Source organism: Bison bison, unplaced genomic scaffold, assembly GCF_000754665.1.
Source record: "Bison bison bison isolate TAMUID 2011002044 unplaced genomic scaffold, Bison_UMD1.0 scf7180017864034, whole genome shotgun sequence".
NCBI lineage: Eukaryota > Metazoa > Chordata > Mammalia > Artiodactyla > Bovidae > Bison > Bison bison.
This window is the reverse complement of record NW_011494606.1, coordinates 2,735,364-2,760,916: the sequence shown is the minus strand read 5'-3', so window position 1 is coordinate 2,760,916 and position 25,553 is coordinate 2,735,364. Positions and strand designations below refer to the sequence as shown.

Below are 25,553 nucleotides of genomic sequence, written 5' to 3'. Positions count from 1 at the left end.
CTTAAAAAACTGGAAATAGAACTGCCATATGATCCAGCAATCCCACTGCTGGGCATACACACCAAGGAAACCAGAATTGAAAGAGACACGTGTACCCCAGTGTTCATCGCAGCACTGTTTACAATAGCCAGGAAATGGAAGCAACCTAGATGTCCATTGGCAGATGAATGGATAAGAAAGCTGTGGTACATATACACAATGGAGTATTACTCAGCCACTAAAAAGAATGCATTTGAATCAATTCTAATGAGGTAGATGAAATTAGAGCCTGTTACACAGAGTGAAGTAAGTCAGAAAGAAAAACACCAATACAGTATACTAACACATATATATGGAATTTAGAAAGATGGTGACGATGACCCTATATGCAAGATGGCAAAAGAGACAAAGATGTAAAGAACAGACTTTTGGATTCTGTGGGAGAAGGCGAGGGTGGGATGATTTGAGAGAATACCATTGAAACATGTATATTATCATATGTGAAACAGATCGCCAGTCCAGATTCGATGCATGAGACAGGGTGCTCAGGGCTGGTGCACTGGGATGACCCAGAGGGATGGGATGGGGAGGGAGGGGGGAGAGGGGTTTAGAATGGGGAACATATGTACACCCATGGCTGATTCATGTCAATGTATGGCAAAACCAATACAATATTGTAAAGTAATTAGCCTTCAATTGAAATAAAAAAAATGGCAAAGAAAAAAAATTAAATAAAGAGAGTATGTACTACTAGTTCATTTGCATCCCTAGAAGTTATCAGTCTTCCCTGGTGGCTCAGGTAGCAAAGAATCTGCCTGCAATACAGGAGACCCAGGGACCTGAATCTGCTTGCAATATGGGAGACCCAGGGTTCAGTCCCTGGGTTGGGAAGATCCCCTGAAGAAGGGAATGGCAACCCACTTCATTATTTTTGCCTGGAGAATTCCATGGACAGAGGCACCTGGTGGGTTGTTTTTTTTTTTTGGACTCTCGTGTGGGAAGTAGGTCATCTGTTTATATTCAGCTACCTAATATGTAAACATATTTGGGAGGTGATGTTTAGCTGGCCATGTCCTTTCAGGCCTGGGATACAGTGTGTAGGCTAATGTTTACTGGATGGGGGGCAGTGAGGGAGCGCGAGTGGGGAGACCAGGAATATGGATGGAGCACTAGCCTGAGACAGATAGTTAAAGTGTTAGTTGCTTAGTGGCATCTGACTCTATGCGACCCCATGGACTGTAGGCTGCCAGGCTCCTCTGTCCATGGAATTCTCCAGACAAGAATACTGGAGTGGGCTGCCATTCCCTTCTCCAGGGGATCTTCCTGACCCAGGGATCAAACCCCCATCTCCTGCATTGCAGGCAGATTCTTTTACTGTCTGAGCCACCAGAGAAGCCCAAACTTGACTCTCTTTAATCAAAATAAATTTCTCTTTTTTTATTTTATTTTATTTTTTGAAGGGCTTAGTTGACCTACAGTGTGAGAGATCTTAGTTTCCCAATCAGGGATCAAACCTGTGATCCCTGCCTTGGAAGGCAGATTCTTAACCATGGGATCACAGTTGAAAGTCCTTCAGTTCTCTTTTTAAAAGGAAACTTATGCTTCTTAATGTTTTCTTCTCAAAGAGAGGACTTACGTTTCCACTATAATTCAGAAAAAAACTAAGACATCTTCTGGTTAAAATAGGGGAGAAGTCACTTCCTTGTTCTCCTAGTTACTGGTACAACCCCCTACCCCCCAAAAAAAAGTGGTCCCTGAAGTGCAGCTTAGGGGCCCAAAGAGTGTCGTTTCAAAGCCCCCAATCTCTATGCAGCCTGTGGCCCTCAGATCAAATAACACAACTCCAGAAGCATCACCATCCACACCCCAACCCTCCTCTACCTCCATCCACACAAACCAGAAATCAGATGATAGCTCTACTATCTGTGAGATCTGCAAGCCCCCTCACTTTTCAACACCTTAGTTTTCCTGCCTGTAAAATAGAAAATTAATTTTCCTACCTGAAAATTAGTAACAGGAGCAAGTGCTTATTGGCCCTTTCCCTGAGGGCAGGCCCTTTGCATGGGTTCTTCTCTCATTTAATCATAACCACCACGCTAGGAAGAAAGTACCACTGTTTTTTCCATTTCACAGATGGGGAAACTGAGGCACAAGGAGTTACGTTGCTTGCCTGGAATTGCACAGGAAATGGCGAACTGGTCTTAGAACCGATGTGGCTTTAATCCAGTCTGGAGGCCCTGAACTGCTCTGCCTGGCGATATGAGCCAGGGTGGTGAGGGTGAAAGAGACCAGATGGGTGGGCAAGGTGGGCAGCACAGGCCTGACGCAGAGTGGGTGGGAGGTCCTCGCCTTAAAGGTGACTTGTCCTGGTTAGTTGAGTTCATATCTGTCTTATCTTTTTCTTTATGCGTTTCTTGGAGACAAGGACAGTCTTTTCATCTTCATTTTTCCTGGACATCTATTTTCCTCCATTCTGTGTGTCACAAACCCATGCAATTTTTATTTCAGCTAAATCCTCATTTTTTCCCTCCAGCTGCTGCAGTTCACAGGATGTAATCATCTTTACATTGAGCCCTTACTCTTATTCATTACGTGATAAAAATGCCAGACACCTTGGCTGAATGAAGAAGAGGATGAATCACATGCTACTTAGTATTACCCTCCTGTTGTATGTTTCGTTGGGTCAGTCTTCCTGGATGGTGTGTGCTGTGAGGGTAGGGACCGTTTCTTTCCTTTTTCTTGCTCGTGACATTGAAATTCAGAGAGAACCAGGGGACCAAGGTAGGCTGGCCCATGGAGACGCAGCCTTGGCCCCATTATTGCTAGGGGTTTTTGCGATATTCCCCTGGAGACTCAAGCTGAGCCTGTCAGATCTCTTCCTGCTGCCAGGGAAGGTAGTGGTGCGTCTGGGGGTGAAAGTGGCTTGGTAATTGAGGCTGGAAATCCAGGAGAACCAAAACCTGCCAGGTCCACTTACGCAGCTGCTGCTCATTTGTTTGCAAAGTATCAACTCTTCTTTTTTAACCTGGCCAAAATGTACCCAGGTAAAATGTAACAATTAAAAAAAATTATTTTCTCTATTATTTTGTCATTCAGAAATGTTCTGTAACTACTTTTTTAATGTGGTAAAATAGACACAACATAAAATTTATCATTTTTAAGTGCATTTTACATTTATAGTATTGAGCAACCATCACCACTATCCCTTTTGAGAACTTTTAATCCTCCCAAACAGAAACTCGGTACCCCTTAAACAACAGCTCCAACCTCTTTTCTGGCTCTGTAAATTCCCCTATGCCAGGCCCCTCATATAACTGGAATCATACAATATTTGGCCTTTTGAGACTGGTTTATTTCACCTGGTGTAATTTTTTCAAGTTTCATCCATGCATTAAAACTTCATTCCTTTTTAAAACTGAGTAATATTCTATTGCATGTGTAGACTGCATCTTGTTTATTTGCTAATTTATCTATCCACGAGCTGATGGGTGCTTGAGTTGTTTCTGAAGCCACACTCCTTGAATGGGATTTGAACCCATGATCACTGATTTAGGAGGGGACTCAAACCCACTCTTTTAATTGAAACCACTTGCCTGGTGTCAGGGCTTATCAAGCTGAGGTTCTTTTGTCTCACTGCAAAAAGAATTCAGCATTAGGCAAAGCCATAGGCAAAGAGTGAGTTTATTAGTATAGGATGCTTATAAGAGATACAGTGGGCAGGCAAGGGAGCTCAGCCCCTAGAACAAAGAGAGCTACATCTTAGAATCAGAGAAAAAGTGAGGAGGGGAGAAGACCACCTCCTTCCTCATTCTTGGGCAGACATCAAGGTTTACATCATTAATTCCTCCTTTGACCCTGTGTGGTCTAACCAGGACTGTGATGGCCCTGTTAAATCATATGTATATTAGCAAAAGGATGGTAACATTACTGCTGCTGCTGCTGCTAAGTCACTTCAGTCGTGTCCAACTCTGTGCGACCCCAGAGACCGCAGCCCACCAGGCTTCCCCGTCCCTGGGATTCTCCATATGGTAATTCATCTCGGGCTTTGGTGTAATGTCCCCTTTCACCTACTTTCTTTCCGCTTTCACTTATTTTCTTCTCTTGACTACAGTCAGAGATTCTGCTCTTCAAGGACCATTAGCTCCCTGACTTCGCATAACAAGACTCAGACCCCATATTGTCCTGTATTTTAACTGTCAGGGTTTGTGGCTTGAGTGTGCCCGGATGCGCTTGGATGCACCTTGTCTTCTTTCAAGGTAGTGTAGATTGTTGCTAGGTTACTGGATTCCTTTCTTGAGTGGTCACTAGCTTACAACAGTTTCCCAAACAGCCTAAAATTCCCTCCTTGTCTTTAATCCCGTAGTGAGGTTTCGAAACCAACTATTTTAATAGTGCCTTTCACTGCCACCTTTTGACTGTGGTGAATACTTACTTACCCCAGTGTTTTTAATAAAAGCATATTTATGATGAAACATAACTTGAGAGTCCCTTGGACTGCAAGGAGATCCAACCAGTCCATTCTAAAGGAGATCAGCCCTGGGTGTTCTTTGGAAGGAATGATGCTAAAGCCGAAACTCCAGTACTTTGGCCACCTCATACTCATTGGAAAAGACTCTGATGCTGGGAGGGATTGGGGACAGGAGGAAAAGGGGACGACAGAGGATGAGATGGCTGGATGGCATCACCGACTCGATGGACGTGAGTCTCAGTGAACTCCGTGAGTTGGTGATGGACAGGGAGGCCTGGCGTGCTGCGATTCGTGGGGTCGCAAAGAGTCGGACACGACTGAGCGGCTGAACTGAACTACACTGTACTTTGCTACATAGTTTCAGATAATAACACATAGAACAATAAGGAACTATAATAAGAAGCAAAAGTATAAACAAAGTGCAGAGGCAAAAGCACACCTTAGGTTCAAAGGGTGAACAACTTTGCATCATTAAAAAAGCGTTTGCTGAAGGCCCAGGATGAGCCAGGCACACACCCTGAGATTCCGGCCATCTCGGGATCATCCTCCCCGGTCGCTAGGGGCTGGGTGTGTGCAGGGGAGACAAGGCCTCGGCCGGTAGCTCCGCCTGCAGTCAGATGTGGTTGGTGCTACGAGAGAGGTACAAGCCAGGTCTTCAGGCCTTTTGGAGGCAGGGACAGAACCCCTTGGGAGCTCTAAAGAGGCGGCAGATTCTGGCCCAGTGATTATGGGAGTAGGTGAGGCATTGACTGTGGTAAATTCCTAGCTCTGCTCAATTGACTGTGGTAAATTCCTAGCTCTGCTCATTCTTTTGCTGAACCGAGCTACTAATAGTACTTATCAGTTTCTTGGGCCTTTTCCTTGGCTTTGGGTTCCTCTAGTTTACATTACTCATACCTGTTAATTCTGCATTTAAACAGTCCTGTTGCTTTGACTCCAAGTGTCTTAGATTGGCCTGGCCTGGTCCTTCAGTGCGTCTCAGGGCAGCCCCGCCCCCGTGACCTTCTGGAAAAGCTGCCTCTCTTTGGGTGATTTGGAGGACAGCTCTCAGTGGCCCAGACCTGGATCACACTGTCTGTCCAGGGGTAGCACCTGATGCAGGGAGAGTGAGCAGCCCCAAGCTCTCACTAAGCTGTGTAGCCTTGGGGAGGTTGCACTACGCCTCTGACCCTCTTGTGTAACACAAGGGTGCTGGGTAACCTCCGTGGCCCTTTCCATTGCTATAATTTTATGATTGCCCTATTGTGATTTAATTACCTTCCTCCATCACTCTCAGAGTGAATGACTCAGCAGTCTGTTTCTCTGTTGTTTTTAAGGCAGCCTGGTTATTTTGCCATCACAAGCAAAGGTCTGTTCTGTAGTTAAACAGTCTTGACCCAGCTGGAGTTAGGCTGACACTCACTGGAGTTCTTCCCGCTGTCCTCTTTCAGTGAAGCGGCTCAGATCCGGCTGGCCAGAGGCGCCCGGAGCCATGTAAGAACTTTGAACAAGTCCTGGTGACAGGGACCGGCTGTCACCCACCGGTCTTCCCAGCCTGACTTCAAGATGCTGAGCCTGAAGCTACCCAGGCTGCTGAGCATGGAGCAGGTGCCCCAGGTATGTGCTCTCGTTCCAGTGATTGAGTTCCAGGCTGCGACCAGGGCTTGGCCTCTGCAACATGCGGGCTGCTGTGTCTCCACCCAGTCTTCTCTGTGTAGACCCACCCTCTGCAAGGAGTCCCTCACGGATTCCCTTGGGGAATTCAGGCTGCCTGTTTCCCTCACCTGCACCAAACCTGAAAATGGAAGTGATCCTGAAACTGTATTTGAGTTGTAGCGCTTGCCTGTGACATCTGTATTTTATCCTGAAACAGAGCCATTATTGAGACTACAGAGTCAGGCTGCAGAGATGAAGCCAGCAGCACCGGCTGAGTGGCAGCTTTTTAAGTATTGTCTCTCATGGGTGCTTGGAAGCAGGCGAGGGGCAGAGTCACCTGAGTGTGGCTTTGCTGCTGTTCCTCCTTGCAGGAGGCCTGAGCCAGGTGTGAGTTGAGGCAATCAGGGAGAGTCGTTGCACCTCCTTTGCCCGAGTGCTCGGGGGCAGCTACCCCGAAACACCTGGAACGCAGTGACAGTCTGTGTTTTTAGTGAGACTTAGGTGAGGCCATGCTGCCTGCGGGCTGTGGCCAGTGGTGCCTCTCCTCCTGCCCTTGCAAAGTAATGTCATCTCATTACACCCTTGTTTTGGTGTCATTTTTCCTTCCTTTTTTTTTTTTTTTTGGTGATGAGGCATGTGGGATCTTAGTTCCTGAACCAGGAATTGAACCTGTGTCCCCTGCACAGAGTCTTAACCACTGGACTACCAGGGAAGTGTCCATGTTTCTTTCCTTTTTGACTGAAAAAGAATAACTGTTATTTCATGGTGAGATGTTTCACCTGGAAGATGTCACGGGAAAGGTGGGTGAGAGCTCCTTTCCACCCAGCTGACTGTCCAGCCCTTATGACTCCCCTGCCCCCCCAAAAAAACAAAGTCCCAAACAATCTTGGCACCATGAGTGGAAGAGTAAGAGGAGACAGACCACTAGACCCTCTCCCTAAAAGCCTGCAAGGCTAGGTGATGCCAGCAGGCATTGGGGTGAAATCAAAAGGATGTGGAGCTTTTGAAGGGTAGAGTTGAGGATGCAGCAGGTAAGAGACACGCTGGAAATGAAGCCGGGTCCCCACAGTGCTGTCGAGCAGGGGTCCTGCCTGCACTCTCACGAGGCTGTGGGTGTCTTCCTGGTGCGTTTCCCTGGCTGGTTCTACCCACAGAGAACTAGTGGCTGTGATGAGTAGGGGAACAGAGTGATCCTTTGATCCACGCACTTGACATTTTTATTGACTGCCTACTCCGTGCAAGGCGTTACTGTGTGTGGAGCCCAGAGAAGAATCACATACCAAGCCGACCCTTAAGGGGCTCTGTGTTGGTTGGGAAGATTTAAAACCGCTCAGGAGCATTTCCGCAGCCAAGTAGGTTAGGGTGTATGCTCAGAGAGGGGCAGATTTGTTCAGAGGAGGGGTTGGTCGCTTGGGGGGAGGAGGGGATCAGGGAAGGCTCCGTGAAGGGGATGAGCTGTAAGATGCATTTTGAGGATGGGTAGGGGAGGGTGGGGAGAGCAGTCCAGGTGGAAGGAATGGTATGAGTGAAGACCTGGAGCTGGGAAACCATGAGGCTAGTGTGGGGATTCTTGGGGCAGAGGTTATAGGTATCTTCTTGGATGTCTTCCTGGGAGTTTTGGTCAAGGCTGGGTTCAAGACTGTGCCCAGGAAAGAAATGCAAGAGAGAAAGTGTTCTCATGGGAGACCTTGGGTCACCTGCTGGGGTTCTGAATGTATGGGGGTTCTGAGGATAAGGACCCAGATGGCCCCTGAGGCTGAAGATGATCTGTCTTCTGTCCAGTTTTCCATAAATGATGGAGGTGACAGTTTTCTTTTCAGTACAATGGCATTAGTCAGAGGCAGAGCCAACATCCTGTCTCACATCTGTTTCCTTCAAAACTTTCCTTTGGCTCCCACATCCACTACTTGGCTTCCCAGCATCATGTGCAAGGTTCATGCGGCCCCAGGGGGAACACAGTGGCTCTACCTGTCTGGAGGGTGGTTTTATTTGAGGATTTAGTTGGGGAGGAGAAATGACATCTTAAAAATATTCAGATGCAAGCATATTAAGGAGAAAATGCATAATTTGCATGAATATTTAAAATAAGAGACTTCATAGAAATGTTAAACTTACTTTTGGTGGGCTCTTTGGGTTCCAATACTTGGTCCACAGAGTGACCTTAATCTCCCAACCTCAGTTTCTGCATCTGTAAAATGGGGTGGTGCTAGAATCTGCTTCCTAGGGTAGTGGTGAAAATTAAGTGAGGCACCCTATGGGAGGTACGTGGCATGTGATGAAGTCAGTAATGTTGGCTGTTATTATCAACTCTCCTGTGCCCTCCACACTTGGAGTGGTGGAGTGTGTTGGGAGGAGGCATTGAGCTGCCCCTCCCATAGACTCCCTCCCCAGCTCCCTGGCTGGTATTCCCTGGCTGTACCCCTATCCACCCCCTCCACTGTTTTTTACCCATAAATCCACTTCTCCAGGCACACTGGTGCTCTCTCTAGTCTCCCCACTGGATTGGACATTCTCTTTTCTTGAGCTCTGTTTGAAGAAGGTTACTCCATCTCCTCCCCTCCATTTCATCCATCCTCCTTTCTGACTCCTTGGAGCTGCTGATGCCCTCTCCCTTCAGCTGTTGGTTGACACCTCTGCATGCTGCTCTGTACAGCTGCCTCTCCCTTCATATATTAGCCAGCTGTGTGGCCTAGGCCACTTCCCTACCCTCTCTGAGCCTCACCCATCAGTGTGGGGTGGGGCACCACCTCTTGGCATCCTTGATTCCGGCACAGTCCTGCTAAGGGCTTATTTACAGGAAAGGACAGTTCTCCCTTCCTGTGGGAGGTGTGACTCGGGTGCATGCCTCATAATTTTGTCTCCCTGGTGCCTAAAAACAGACCTAGGTACACGAGGGAGCTCTGAAAGACGTGAACACAGAGCTCAGAGAGGAATAAATGTCTAGGTGTTGATTCCTACCCAAACCCAACCTAGAGACAAACAGGGAAGTCTAGACAGCAAGTTCATGTGGAACATGGCATGACCCTTGGCCAGGACACAAGAGTATTTTGGGTCATATTGAGGACCTTTTGTTAATGATAGCCCTGGCCCCCAGGCTACAGGTAAACTCACCACATTGTCCGGGACACCTTAATTTAGGGGCACAGGCAGGAGGGTTCCTGAGGTGCTGGCTCTAGAGAGGAAAAGCAAACCTTTTCTCAGCCTCGCACTGTACTCTGCCACCTATGGTGGGAATTTGGACAAGACTCAGTGTCCTTGTCTGTGAAATGGAGATAATATCTGTCTCACAGATATACTGTGACGATCCAAGAAAAATGAAATAGAGTGTTGGGCTAATTATGAAGGAGCAGCAGCAGAGCCAGATCAGTGGTGCTGGGTGGGTGGGCTTGGGCGCCTGGAAGCAAGGGGTCAGCTCATAGCAACTGGTTTCTCCAGCCCAGGATTTCTCAAAGTGGGTGCCTAGATCACCACTGTGGGAATCAGAAGCTTTATTAAAGTGAATTGTGATTGCAGGCACTTTTGTATTGTTCTTGATTTTAATCCAAAGAAGTGCTTTCAGCATTTTGTTACTTAATGTTAGCTCTTACTCTGGGTGTGTATATTTAAATAACCTTTATCATGTTAAGGATATACCTTTCTATCCCTTATTTCCTAGGATTTTTCCCCCTCTAATCAGTAATAAGTTCTTTTTTCTATCATATATCTTTTGAGATGGTCATATATGACTCATTTGAAAGTTGTTAATGTGGCTAATTACATTGATTAACTTACTAATGTTAAACCAACATTGCATTTAAATATTACTTGGTCGTGATGGAGTATGTTTTTAATCTGTTGCTGTAACCAGCTGATATTTTTGACTAAGATCCTTCAATCTATTTACTGAGTTGGCCTGTAATTGTTCTTTCTTATACTGCCCTTGCCTGCACTGGGGATTAAGATGATGCCAACCACAGATGAGTTGGAGAGTGTTGCAATTTTATTCTATAGAAAAAATTGTATAATATTGGAATTATGTGTTCCTGACTGCCTGGTAGGCTTTACCTCTAAAGCTGTTTGATCAGGGCCATCATGTTGCTCACCTCAGGGGAGCATCATTTATCTCTTACTCTGTGTGAATGACACGGTGGAACTGTGCAAGGGACAATTTGATGCTACAGCTGAATTTTCTCTGTTGAAAGTTTTTTTTGAACAGTTTTGTTAAAATATAATTTATGGGGCTTCCTGGTGGCTCGGATGGTAAAGAATCTGCCTGCAATGTGGGAGACCCAGGTTCGATCCCTGGGTCAGGAAGATCCCCTGGAGAAGGAAACGGCAACCCACTCCAGTATTCTTGCCTTGAGAATCCAATGGACAGAGGAGCCCGGGCCGTGGGGTTGCAGAGAACTGGACATGACTGAGTGACTAGCACTACTACTACCATAAAATACTCCCTGTAAGAGTATACAGCTCAGTGAGTTTTAATATGTTGACACACACAAAGTATGTTGTACAAAACCATCACCACGGTCAATTTTAGAATGTTTTCATCACCCTAGTAAGGAAATCTGTACAATTAGCAGGCATTTCCCTCTGCCCCCACTCCTAGGCCGATGGCAACCACTAATGTACTTTGTCTCTGTGGATGTGCCTGTTCTGGATATTTCATGTAAATGGGACCATGCAGTAGGTGGCCTTCTGCGAATGCCTTCTTCACTCAGCATAGTGTTTTCAAGGTTCATATGTGCTGTGGCATGGATTAGTACTTTATGTGTTTTTGTGGCTGAATAGTATTCCATTTATGGATATACCAGTTTGTTTATTCATTCATCACTTGGTGAACACTTAGGTTGTTCCCATTTTTTTTTTGGTTATTATGAGTAATGCTATGTACGAGTTATTTGTGTACAAGTTTTTGCGTGGACATATTTTCAATTCTCTAGGTACACACCTAGGAGTGGGACTGCTGGGCCGCATGATAAATCTAGGAGTAACTTTTATTTTTATTGTGGCAAAATATGCTTAACATAAATGTACCATCTTAACTATTTTTAAGTGCACCATTCTGTGGTGATAAATACATTCACCTCATTTTGCAGCCATCACTACCATTCATCTCCATAATCCTTTTTATCTTGTAAGACTGAAACTCTGTACCCATTAAATAAGAACTCCCCGTTTTCCCCTGGCCAGTCTCTGACTACTACCATTAATACTTTTTGTCTTTATGGTTTGACTACTTTAAGTACTTTGTGCAAGTGAAATTATACAGTATCTGTCTTTTTGTGACTGTCTTATTTTACTGAGATAATGTCTTCAAGTTTATCGACGTTATACGATGTCTGCGTATATCAGAATTTCCTTCTTTTTGTAGACTGTCCCTAAATTTAGATGACTGGTATTTTCTGTTTTTTTTTTTTTTGATAGTAGCCATCCTGATGGATATGAAGTGAGATCTCACTGTAGTTTTGATTTGAATTTTCCTAAAGATTAGTGATATTGAGCCTCTTTTCACGTGCTTATTGGCCATTTGTATACTTTCTCAGGAAAACGTCCATTTGAGTCTCTGGCCAATGTTTAAGTGGGGTCATTTGTCCTTGTTGCTGAGTTGTGTGAGTTCTTTTTTGAACACAAGTCCCTTATCAGATACATGGTTTGAAAATGTTTTCTCCCATTCTGTGTGTTGCATTTTCTTGTTATTCATGGTATCCCTGGAAACATGAAAGTTTTAAAATTTAATATTATCTAAATATTATCTTTCATCTGTCGCTTATGTTTTGGGTGTTATATCTAAAAAACGTTTGGTTTATCCAAGGTCATGAAGATTTACTCCTACATTTTCTTTGAAGAGTTTTATCCCTAAAATTTAAGTCTATGATCCATTCTGTGTGTGTGTGTTAGTTATCGTGCTTGCGTGCCAAATTGCATCAGTCGTGTCCGATTCTGTGTGATGCTATGGACTGTAGCCCACCAGGCTCTTCTGTCCATGGGATTCGCCAGTCAAGAATACTGGAGTAGGTTGCCATGTGCTCCTCCAGGGGATCTGCCCAACCCAGGGACTGAACCCTTGTCTCTCATGTCTCCACGTCTCCTTCATCGGCAGATGGGTTCTTTACCACTCGCGTTAGTTATTGTAGGTCCAGCTTTATTCTTTTTCTTTTTTTTTTTCAGTATGGGATATCAAGCAGTCCCAACAGCATTTGTTGAAAAGACTGTTCATTATTTCTTCAGGAATTATCTTAACATCTTTATTGAAAATTGATTGACTGTAAATGTGAAAGTTTATTTCTGGATTCTCAGTTTTATTCCATTGATCTGTTTGTCTATTCTTATGTCAGTACCTCATTGTCTTGATTACTGTGCTTTGTTGTGAGTTTTGAAATTGGGAAGTATGAGTCCTTTAACTCTGATCTTCTTTTTCAAGGTTGTTTTGACTTTCAGGGTCCCTTGCATTTCCTTATGAATTTTAGGATCTATTTGTCAGTTTCTGCCAAAAAAAAACACAGGATTTTAATAGGGGTTCCTTTGAATCTGTTGATCAATTTGGGAAGCATTACCATCTTAATATTATTAAGTAAATTAAATCCGTGAACATGGGCTGCCTTTCCATTTGTTTCAGTTCAGTTCAGTTCAGTCACTCAGTCGTGTCCAACTCTTTGCAACCCCATGAATCGTAGCACGCCAGGCCTCCCTGTCCATCACCAACTCCCGGAGTTCACCCAAACTCACGTCCATCGAGTCGGTGATGCCATCCAGCCATCTCATCCTCTGTCGTCCCCTTCTCCTCCTGCCCCCAATCCCTCCCAGCATCAGAGTCTTTTCCAATGAGTCAACTCTTCGCATGAGGTGGCCAAAGTATTGGAGTTTCAGCTTTAGCATCATTCCTTCCAAAGGACACCCAGGACTGATCTCCTTTAGAATGGACTGGTTGGATCTCCTTGCAGTCCAAGGGACTCTCAAGAGTCTTCTCCAACACCACAGTTCAAAAGCATCAATTCTTCAGCGCTCAGCTTTCTTCACAGTCCAACTCTCACATCCATACATGACCACTGGAAAAACCATAGCCTTGACTAGATGGACCTTTGTTGGCAAAGTAATGTCTCTGCTTTTCAATATGCTGTCTAGGTTGGTCACAACTTTCCTTCCAAGGCGTAAGCGTCTTTTAATTTCATGGCTGCAGTCACCATCTGCAGTGATTTTGGAGCCCAAAAAGATAAAGTCTGACACTGTTTCCACTGTTTCCCCGTCTATTTCCCATGAAGTGATGGGACCAGATGCCATGATCTTAGTTTTCTGAATGTTGAGGTTTAAGCCAAATTTTTCACTCTCCTCTTTCACCTTCGTCAAGAGGCTCTTTAGTTCCTCTTCACTTTCTGCCATAAGGGTGGTGTCATCTGCATATCTGAGGCTATTGATACTTCTCCCAGCAACCTTGATTCCAGCCTGTGCTTCTTCCAGCCCAGCGTTTCTCATTTGTTTAGGTATTCTTTAATTTCTTTCAGCAATGTTTTGTAGTTTTCAGTATGTAAAATTGTACCATTAAAATGATTTGTTAAGTTCATGTCTAGTGTTTTGTGGGTTTTGATACTGTTGTAAGTGGAATTGTTTCCTTAAATTTATTTCAGATTTTCTTTGCTAGGATATAGAAGTAAAACCAAGTTTTGTATATATCGTATCCTACATGCTTGCTGAATTAATTTATTAACAGTATTTACAGTTCTAACAGTATTTTGGTGACTCCTTTCCAAATTTCTATATGTCAAAATTATATCATCTGCAAATGGAGATAGATTTGCTTCTGCATTTTAATTTAGATGGTTTTTATTTTTCTCTTGTCCAGTTGACTTACCTAGATGCTCCACTACAATATTGAATAGAAGTGGTGAGAGCGGACATCCTGATGGTGGGAGGAAAGCATTACATTGTATGTTAGCTCTGGGTTTCTCATAGATGGCCTTTTAGGTTTAAAGGAGTTCTGTATTATTTTACTGAGTATTTTCTGATCACAAAAGGGTATCGGATCTTGTGAAATGCTTTTTCTATGTCAAGTGACATGAATATGTGGTCTTTGTTTTAATGCTCTCTTCTTGGTTAATCTTGCCAGTCTGTCTTTTTAAAAAAATATTGAAAAGAAGATGATTTGGGCTTGGTAGATCCTCTCTATAATGTATTTTATATCTCTGATGTCTCTGTTATTTTTATTATTTTCCTTCTACTTTGGGTTTGTTTTGCTATTATCGCTCTAACTTCTTAAGTTAATCACTTTACCTCGTAATATAAACAATTAAATATATATATATATATATTTCTCCCTGAGTATTGCTTTAACTGCAGTCCACATATGCAGTTCTAATTAATTTCTAACTTCCATTTTGATTTCTTATGCAACTTATGCTTGCTTAAGCTATCCATAATTGAAATGTGTTAAAATCTTCCACAGTGGTGTCATATTTGTGAATTACTCCATGTAGATAAGTCAATTTTTGCTTTATATATTTTGAGCCTGTGTTTTTTAGGTCCATCTAAGTTCTTAATTTTATCTTCCTGGTGAAGTAAAGTTCTTATTATTTTTTAAAAGTGGTTCTCTTTATATCTAGTAATGCTTTTTGTCTTAGCGTCTGTCTGATAGTCCTATAGTAACTCCATCTTTATTGTTTTTGTTGTGTGTCTGATTTACTTCTTTCTTGACTTTGACTAATAATCTCTCCCTGTCCTTATATTTGAATTGTGTCTCATGCAAACAGTACAGTTGGATTTTATCTTGCTTGGCAACATGTGTCATTTAGAGGGATGGTTTAGTCTGTTCATATTTATAATGAGTATTGAAATATTGGCATTTATTTTGATCATCTTATGTGCATTTGTCCTGTTTTCTCTGTTGTCCTCCCTTTCCTGCATTCTTTAAGTTTTACATTCTTTTCTTTTTTCCTTTTGAACATGCTCTTTTCCCTTCCCTTGTTTTATAATTAATATGCTAGATATATTCTCTGAATTTATCAGTTTAGTGGTTACTCCAGCTGTCTTTACATGGTATTAATATGTCTCTGGTCAGTAATGTGTTAACAGAGCAAAGGTTGATTTCTTGCTAACATTACACAGCTAAGTGGTCAGTGAGGAACTGTGAAGTGTCCGGGAGAATAAAAGGTTGGCCACCTTCTAGCTGCTCCGTCAGGAACATGTGGCCGCCTACATCACCACAGAAGGAGAAGAGAGAGAGATGTCTTAGGTTGGATTTCTCAGAAACAGGCTCTGAGGCAAAAGACCTGCATGTGGGGAATTCATGAGGAGCAATACTTAAGTAAGAGGGGGAGGCAGGCTTGGGTAGAAGGAGAAGTTGCCTCACAGGCCTCAGCTGATCCCCCAGGGAGCTCTGGAGTGGGGTTGATCCTTCAGGATTGTCCCCAAGGAGAAAAGAAAGCCAGGACTTTGTATCCATCCTTAGTTTGGGGGGTGTGCTGCCCCTTAGCAGTGAGCATAAAGTGGGCAATGTAGCCATTTTCAGCCAAAAGTGATTTCCACTGGGGGATGAGTGGCTCAGTTCTTAAGAGTGGAAGGGTTGCATCCCAAGTCCATGACAAGAAGGCATCATTCTTTCACTGCCCTGGCCTGGAATCAATTGCAACCAGATACAGTCAACATGGCCCCAACCTAACGACAAGAAGGTCTGAGACGTGTAAGAAAGCACTTAGAGTATGTGGTGAGCACCAACTGTCTTTACTCTGCACTGCTTCGTGGATCTGAGGACTAGTGGCTTTCAGCAATTCTAGACATTTACAGTCCTAGACATGTGGTGCTTTTGAATTGTGGTGCTGAAGAAGACTCTTGAGAGTCTCTTGGACTTCAAGGAGATCAAACCAGTCCATCCTAAAGGAATTCAACCCTGAATATTCATTGGAAGGACTGGTGCTGAAGCTGAAACTCCAATACTCTGGCCACCTATGCAAAGAACCAACTCATTGGAAAAGCCCCTGATGCTGGGTAAGATTGAAAGCCAAAGGAGAAGGGGGTGGCAGAGGATGAAATGGTTAGATAGCATCACCTACTCAGTGGACATGAATTTGAGCACACTCTGGGAGATAGTGAAAGACAAGGTAGCCTGGTGTGCTTCAGTCTATGGGGTTGCAAAGAGTCAGACTCGACTTAGCGACTGAACAACAGCTATGGACATTTACCAGTTATCTCTTCAAATATCATATCAGAATCATTGTATTTTCTCCTTCCAGAGAAATTTTTGCTATGTCTCTTATTTGCTTTTTCACATCTTCTATTTCTTAATCTCTCTGACTGCATCCTGGATAGTTTCTTTGAATGTACTTTCAGTTGGCTGATTTCCCTGTCAACTTGGTGTAGTATCCTTTCAATGACTTTTTATTTCAGTTCTTGTTTTTAATTTCTTAAAGTTGCATTATCTTCTTTTCAAATCTTGTTTATTGTTTATATGTTTAGCTCTTTCTTTAAACATCAGATCAGATCAGTCGCTAAGTCGTGTCGGACTCTTTGCGACCCCATGAATCGCAGCACACCAGGCCTCCCTGTCCATCACCAACTCCTGGAGTTCACTCAAACTCATGTCCATTGAGTCAGCGATGCCATCCAGCCATCTCATCCTCTGTCCTCCCTTCTCCTCTTGCCCCCAATCCCTCCCAGCATCAGCGTCTTTTCCAATGAGTCAACTCTTCGCATGAGGTGGCCAAAGTACTGGAGTTTCAGCTTTAGCATCATTCCTTCCAAAGAAATCCCAGGGCTGATCTCCTTCAGAATGGACTGGTTGGATCTCCTTGCAGTCCAAGGGACTCTCAAGAGTCTTATCCAACACCACAGTTCTTTACACATACTTGAACATAATTATTTTATATTTCAGTATCTGTTCTTTGGTCTTTCTGCTGTCTCCTGTTTTTGCTGTTTCTCATTCATGGCATTTTGTTTCCAGGAGTGTGCATGCTTGTATTAAAATAGAAATTCTTCAGAGAGGATTTGCATTTGTTTTGTTACTTGCCTGAGGAAACTACAAAACTTTGATTTCTGTTTGTAACTATGGTAAGTTTTCCACTTGAGAGTTCTTGGACCACGGTGGTGGTATGGATTTGGACCACAGACCCCCTGTAAAGATGAGCTGATGGTCCTGAATTCTTGGGAGAAATTTTTTTTTTTTTTTTCAGAGAGACAACTTTTGTAACTGTCTTGTTCTGTCTGGTAAGATTTATTTTGCATTCACTTATAGAGAAGGCAATGGCAACCCACTCCAGTGTTCTTGCCTGGAGAATCCCAGGGACGGGGGAGCCTGGTGGGCTGCCGTCTATGGGGTCGCACAGAGTCGGACACGACTGAAGTGACTTAGCAGCAGCAGCAGCAGCATTCACTTATCTTTAAAGTCCTAGTTTTATTGATGAAGTCACCTGTTAGATTCCCTGCTTTTGATGGGTCTTGGATTTCATCTTTTATTTGCAAAGTTTGGCAGCAGAAACTCTGATGGTGAAAGCAGCTTACCTCATAAGTTCCTGATTTCCTTTGTTTGAGGGGTTTATGGCTTCCTTCCTTTGTGCCATCTTGCTAATACATTTATCCAGTACATGATTCAGGCTTCATGTAGCATTTTAATTGTTTTCTTTGAAGGATCTTCATGACATATAACTCACCATTCAACCAGAACCAGAAGTTCCCCAGCTATTCTTCCAGGCCCTTTCTGCATCACAAGGGTCCAGCCATCCCTTCCTTCTGAAAACTTTTATAACATCTAGCATATCCATGAAATGTTTGTAGCAATCCTTGACTCCACTAGGCTGGATGTAGTGAGGCATCCTGGGCTTTTCAGTCTAACTAGCAAGGGTTTTCATATTGCTTCTACTATTTCTTCTGACTTTGGAAATTCCATCTCATAGAACTTCACTTTCCTCATCTGTAAAATGGGCTTGACAGTCATTACCTTTCAGTGCTCTCATGATGAGCAAATAAAACTGGGTTTTCCCCTGCCATGTGCTGGATCTAAATCAGGAGAATAAATACAGGTCACAGACTATACGTCTAAATATATAAAAGTCAAAATGAAGCTCGTAGTTACATAAATTCTACCTTGACAAACATCCCTTCATAATGACAAATAACAACATGTAAAACTGTGATTCCCAGGTGGTGCTAGTGGTAAAGAACCTGCCTGCCAATGCAAGAGACCTAAAGGATGTGAGTTCGATCCCTGGGTCAGGAAGATCCCCTGGAGGAGGACGTGACAACCCATACCACTATTCTTGCCTGGGAAATCCATGGACAGAAGAGCTTTGTGGGCTACAGTCCATGGGGTTGCAAAGAGTTGGACACAACTGAAGCAACTTAGCACAATGCCAATAGAATGCCAAAGACAACTGAACTTAATTATTATTGTACATGTCTGGATATGATGTTGATGAATTAGTGATGTTTGGATGAGTATAATAGCATATTAAAAAGCAGAGACATTACTCTGTCAACAAAGGTCTGTCTAGTCAAGGCTATGGTTTTTCCAGTGGTCATGTATGGATGTGAGAGTTGGACTATAGAGAAAGCTGAGTGCCAAAGATTGATGCTTTTGAACTGTGGTGTTGGAGAAGACTCTTGGCAGTCCCTTGGACTGCAAGGAGATCCAACCAGTCCATCCTAAAGGAGATCAATCCTGGGTGTTCATTGGAAGGACTGATGTTGAAGCTGAAACTCCATACTTTGGCCACCTGATGCGAAGGGCTGACTCATTTGAAAAGACCCTGATGCTGGGAAACATTGGGGGCAGGAGGAAAAGTGGACGACAGAGGATGAGATGGTTGGATGGCATCACCGACTCAATGGACATGGATTTGGGTGGACTCCAGGAGTTGGTGATGGACAGGGAGGCCTGGCGTGCTGCGGTTCATGGGGTTGCAAAGAATCAGACATGACTGAGCGACTGAACTGAATTGAATACACATAATTCATAAATTTGCATGTTTATTCTATAAAATTTATTTTTCTTGCCTTCATTTCAGCAAAATTATGAGATAACTTTGTAATCAACATTATCACATAATTTGTGTTCTATTAACAGTGATGCCAAATTAAATCATTATTCATGAATCATAGTTCTTAGATTTTTTTTTAAATTTTAATTACTTTCATTTGCGAGAAATTTCTGTTGAGTTTTTACTCAACTCTGCTGAGGCAGAGGAACTGGAATTATCAAAAAATATTCTTAAAGCCACCTTTAGAATCAGAAATTACTATAAATTTTGCATATCAGTTTCAAACATTGTAATGCAGTTTCATATGATTATAACTGAGTGCTAGAATTATTAAATATTTTAATTTCATCATCATATTATGTTGCTGTTTTCACTGTCTTAAAACAGTATCTGTATCTATATAGTAGTTACTTGATTTTTCTTTTTTTCAAGAAAAAATTATTATAAAAAAACTGAAAGTAGTATCTTGCTCAGTTAACATTATACTTCAGTCAACAATGTCCAGAAAAATAATTTCTGTGGGAATCAATTTCAGGATTGTTTGTGAATCTTCTCTTTCATAGTCCACAGACATTCTTGTGTCCTTATTTGAATTTTATTTTATTGAAATATCATTTTTGTTGAATATTTCATGTGTGGTTCCTTTAGAAAAGTTCTAGAGATATTTAAAATAATAAATATACATTTTAAATCCCTTTAAAAGTGAAATAGCCAAACCTGTTTTTTGGAGGCTTTTGCTAAACACATCCCATAGCAATATCTGTGGACAGCTCAGGTTCAAAACTAACGTCATTTCCCCAAAAAAGGTGGGATTTGCTCTATTTGAGGACCTTCTGTTGTTTCACTGATTTCTTTGTCATCTTTTTATCTAAGTGTTTAATGACATTTATTTGGCATTCCCACTGCATGCATAAGAGTAGTTTATGGTCAGATTTGATATGTTTCAGCAAGATGTCCCATATTGGGGAAGCTTCAGAGGATGTCATATATAATCTTTGAATTATTTCAAAGCAAGGCATCAGTTGTCATAGTAAGAAATAGAAACCATGTGCTACCATCTCCAGTTCTAAGAATGTTTTTGGATTTGGGGACAAATTCGACCTTGTATTAGTTTTCTCTTGTCACCATAACAAATTACTGTAAATTTGATAGCTTAAAAAGAGGATAGATTATCTTACAGTTCTGTTGGTTAGAAGTCTCACACGGGTCTCACTAGGCTAAAACCAAAGTGTCAGTGGAGGCCTGGTGGGGAGAATCTGTTTTCTTGCCTTTTCCAGCTTCTGGCGACCACCCACATTCCTTGGCTCCCGGCCCACTTCCTCCATCCTCAAAGCCAGCAGTGTTGCAGTTGTCAACCACTCTTCCATAGCCACATCTCCTTCTTTCCTCCACTTTTAAGGACCCTCATGATTACATTAGGCCTACCTGGATAGTCCAGATAATCTCCCTATTTTAAGGTCAGCTGATTAGCAACTTGAATGCCACCCATGACCTTAACTCCCCTTTGCCATGTAACCTAACATACTTACAGGTTCTGGCAGTTAGGACACGGACATTCTTCAGAGGACATTGTTTTGCCTATCACAAGCTTGCCCATGGCAGATTTTTAAATCAATGCCTAGAATTTAAAATTGGTTTTCTAGCTCTTAGATCAAAGACTATATATTATACTGATAGAATGTATCATTATACTGTTATTATTATATATATAGTATATGTTATTATACTGGCGAAATGCTCCACTGTTTCTACTTCATCACTTCTTCTGTAGATCAGCACTCTGTATTATGCCCATCATTCAGTGGGACTTCTCACCCTGGTACACCCTACCTGCACTGAGTAACATTTACTTTTTAAGAATGTACTATATGTCTTTTTTTTTTTTTTCACTTTATTGTTCATTAAAGTATTAATATCCTTTGGGTCCTCCATCCTAGATACAATGATCATTTCTTTTCACTACTTTGTTTCCATCTTACATGTTTGGTCAGAAGAAATTTACCATCATTTTATATAAATATGGCATTGAATGTTTGACAAGCATCTTTATTCTTGACCGAATACTGAACACATTTTTTAAAGAACATTGCCCCCAATGTTCTAAATTGACCTTTACCTGTAATTGCTTAATACCGATAATGGTTGGCTATTAATTTGGTCGATTTACAGTTCTAGTTGAGAACTTAAGTGTTTTCTTTTACCAGGACCAGCCACGGTCTATTCTGCATGAGACAGTGGCTTGATGTCAGACCCAGTGTCAGGCACCTTGCAGTACTCACTAAATGACAGGTTATACTTGACACAGCAATTTGTGGCCTGCTCTCTTCCCTCCCCATTCCCTCCAGGCCTCTGCCCACCAACACCTCACCAGATTCCTTGCTGGTGCCTCACTGTCCCCTCCCTGACTTTTCATGCCTCTGCCTTTGGTTTCATCTTAACTTACCTAAAGGGCACCTCCTCTTCTGTGATGAACTAGATTCCAGGCAGGGAGGTGACAGCACGATGCTGAGCCAGGAGCCTGGGCTGGAGGCCAGAGATAGCAGTGATGTCTGCATGCCCTGGGAGCATGTTGGAAACGCAGATGCCCCAGCCCCACCTACCACCTCGGTGATCTCAGACACCTGCAGAAGGACAGTGGAGAGGCGCTGGCTTAGAGACTTTGTCACTCAGCCTCACCACTCGCAGTTTGTCTTGGTCAGCTTGAGCTGCCATAGAAAGTAGCACAGACTGGGTGGCTTAAATTTCTGGTGAGTAGAAATTTATTTTCTCACAGTTCTGGAGGCTGGAAGTGCAAGATCAAGGTGCCAGCAGGGTTGGATTTCTCTGAGGTCCCTCTTTAGCTTGCAGAGGGCCACCTTCCTCTGGTGACCTCCCTTGGCCATCCCTCTGCCTGCATATCCCTGGGGCCTCCCTGCATGTCCAGACTTCCTCCTCTTGTGAGGGACACAAATTAGATTAGAGTATCCCTCTTGTTTTGACTTTATCACCTCTTTTTTTCCCCCTTAAAATTTTTTTTAAATGAAACAAATATGAATATTTTTAATGATAAAAGGTAAAATTCACAAAAAAGATAGACATCATAAATGATTAGATACCTAACAGCAAAGAAACAAAGATGCATAAAGCAAAAATCAGAAAAAATATAAGGGAAAAGAAAAAATATATAGTCATAGTGAGACATATTAATAGGTCTCTGAGAATATTTTATCAAGTGTGGAAAAAATAAGAATAGAAGCATCTTGAGTGATGTCATTAATAATTTATATGATAGTTTTATATTTATATTAATTTTATATCTTATACAAATGTGTTTAAAATTTTATATCTCATACATTGTTATTAGATTTCCATAGGACATTAGAAAAACTGGCTAAATGATAAACCTTACAAAGTTTCAAAAAGTAGAATCCTGGGTTGTTGTTTATTTGTGTGATTCAGTTATACATATACATATATATTATTTTTGAAAATACTTTCAATTATAGGTTATTATAAAATATTGACTATTGTTCCCTGTGCTATACAGTAAACCTTTGTAGCTTGTTGCATATCTATTTTTTTAATTAGAGATCTAGCATTCTATTCATACTAAGTCAAACAAATGGAATCAAAATGCCATAAATGTTTTAGTTAGGATAAAATTCTTAAGTTTTCTAAAAATATATATTATATATATTATTTCTATATAGTATACAGAAGCTTTTCGACTATACTTGATAAAGACTTGAGAAAGAACATTAAAAAAAAGGAGCTGGAGAAATCGGAAAACATAAACTAAGTGAAATGGGAGACTGAATATGAAATAGAAAAAGTGAAACAAACTAGATAAAAGTAAGAGATCCTCATATAGTCCAGTTGTTTTTAAACATGGCTGCTCATTAGAAACATATCTGGAGCTTTGGAGGAAAAAAAAACAATACCTGGGCATTTGTATTTTTTAGAAAATTCGAAGATAATTCTGATATGCATCTGTATTTTAAAAAGTGATTGCAGGTTTTTCTGTTAAATGGTAGTTTTGGTGATACAGAATTATGTTATTTTTCTGTTGAACAATCCTGATACAATGGTATTAAGTGAGTAATAGCTACATAATCACAATACTAAATGATGTTTATCAGTTTTTACAATCAATAGCCAGGCAAAAAATAAAAAATAATTATAATTGCAAGCATAATAGAAGCATGATTAACCTAACAATATAAAACAATTACATACACAAGCAGAGTGATGTGGTAAGTGGAAGTGCATATATGCACATTTCATCTGCTCAGCCAGTCCATGTCTTTGGGTTGATGTTTTTAATCCACTTACATTTAAGGTAATTATCAATATGTATGATCCTGTCACCCTGTTTGTTTAACCTATACCCTGAGCACATCATGAGAAATGCTGGGCTGGATGAGTTATAAGCTAGAATCAAGATAGGCAGGAAAAACATCAACAACCTTAGATATGTGGATGATATCACTCTAATGGCAGAAAGCAAAGAGGAACTAGAGAGCCTCTTGATGAGGGTGAAGAAGGAGAGTGAAAGAGCCAGCTTAAGACTAAATATTAAGGAGGCGGCCCTAAGATGGCAGAGGAATAGGACGGGGAGACCACTTTCTCCCCAAGAAATTCATCAAAAGAATATTTAAACGCTGAGTAAATTCCACAAAACAACTTCTGAATGCCAGCAGAGGACATCAGGCACCCAGAAAAGCAGCCCATTGTCTTCGAAAGGAGATGTTTTATCAATGGTGCTGTATAGATGGAGAAGTCTTGAGGCTACTGTAAAAATAAGACTGAAAACCAGAAGCAGAAGGCTTAACTCCAAATCCTGAGAACACCAGAGAACTCCTGACTCCAGGGAACATTAATTGACAGGAGCTCATCAAATGCCTCCATACCGACACTGAAACCAAGCACCACCCAAGGGCCAACAAGTTCCAGAGCAAGACATACCATGAAAATTCTCCAGCAACACAGGAACAGAGCCCTGAGCTACAATATACAGGCTGCCCAAAGTCACTCCAAACCCATTGACATCTCATAACTCATTACTGGACACTTCATTGCACTCCAGAGAGAGGAAATCCAGGTCCACCCACCAGAACACTAACACAAGCTTCCCTAACCAGGAAACCTTGACAAGCCACACATACAACCCCACCCACAGCAAGGAAACTCCACAAACTGCCAGAATACAGAAAGGCCACCCCAAACACAGCAATATAAACAAATGAAGAGACAGAGGAGTACCCAGCAGGTAAAGGAACAGGATAAATGCCCACCAAACCAAATAAAAGAGGAAGAGATAGGGAATCTACCTGATAAAGAATTCCAAATAATGATAGTGAAAATGATCCAAAATCTTGAAATCAAAATGGAATCACAGATAAATAGCCTGGAGACAAGGATTGGGAGGATGCAAGAAAGGTTTAACAAGGACCTAGAAGAAGTACAAAAGAGTCAGTATATAATGAATAATGCAATAAATGAGATCAAAAACACTCTGGAGGGAACAAATAATAGAATAATGGAGGCAGAAGATAGGATTAGTGAAGTAGAAGATAGAATAGTAGAAATAAATGAATCAGAGAGGAAAAAAGAAAAATGAATTAAAAGAAATGAGGACAATCTCAGAGACCTCCAGGACAATGTTAAATGCCCCAACATTCGAATCATAGGAGTCCCGGAAGAAGAAGACAAAAAGAAAGACCATGAGAAAATACTTGAGGAGATAATAGTTGAAAACTTCCCTAAAATGGGGAAGGAAATAATCACCCAAGTCCAAGAAACCCAGAGAGTCCCAAACAGGATAAACCCAAGGCAAAACACCCCAAGACACATACTAATCACATTAACAAAGATCAAACACAAAGAACAAATATTAAAAGCAGCAAGGGAAAAACAACAAATAACACACAAGGGGATTCCCATAAGGATAACAGCTGATCTTTCAATAGAAACTCTTGAGGCCAGGAGGGAATGGCAGGGCATACTTAAAGTGATGAAAGAAAATAACCTACAGCCCAGATTACTGTACCCAGCAAGGATCTCATTCAAATACAAAGGAGAAATCAAAAGCGTTACAGACAAGCAAAAGCTGAGAGAATTCAGCACCACCAAACCAGCTCTCCAACAAATGCTAAAGGATCTTCTCTAGACAGGAAACACAAAAAGGATGTATAAACTTGAACCCCAAACAATAAAGTAAATGGCAATGGGATCATACTTATCAATAATTACCTTAAATGTAAATGGGTTGAATGCCCCAACAAAAGATAAAGACTGGCTGAATGGATACAAAAACAAGACTCCTATATATGTTTTCTACAAGAGACCCACCTCAAAACAGGGGACACATACAGACTGAAAGTGAAGGGCTGGAAAAAGATATTCCACACAAATAGAGACCAAAAGAAAGCAGGAGTAGCAATACTCATATCGGATAAAATAGACTTTAAAACAAAGGCTGTGAAAAGAGACAAAGAAGGACACTACATAATGATCAAAGGATCAATCCAAGAAGAAGATATAACAATTAT

General features: G+C 41.8%; 1 protein-coding gene across 5 annotated transcripts in view; it reads left to right on the top strand.

The window, feature by feature from the left end:
* The window catches only part of PAQR5 (progestin and adipoQ receptor family member V), a 118,858-nt gene that overhangs the window by 34,589 nt on the left and 58,716 nt on the right, over nucleotides 1-25,553 (top strand). For all 5 annotated transcript variants that reach the window (XR_824771.1, XM_010834495.1, XM_010834496.1 and 2 more), the window contains exon 2: nucleotides 5,878-6,043. Coding sequence is in view for 4 of the 5 variants with exons in the window: in XM_010834495.1 (XP_010832797.1) it covers nucleotides 5,993-6,043 (51 nt within the window). In the remaining variant the exon portion in view is untranslated. The remainder of the gene's footprint in view (nucleotides 1-5,877; nucleotides 6,044-25,553) is intronic.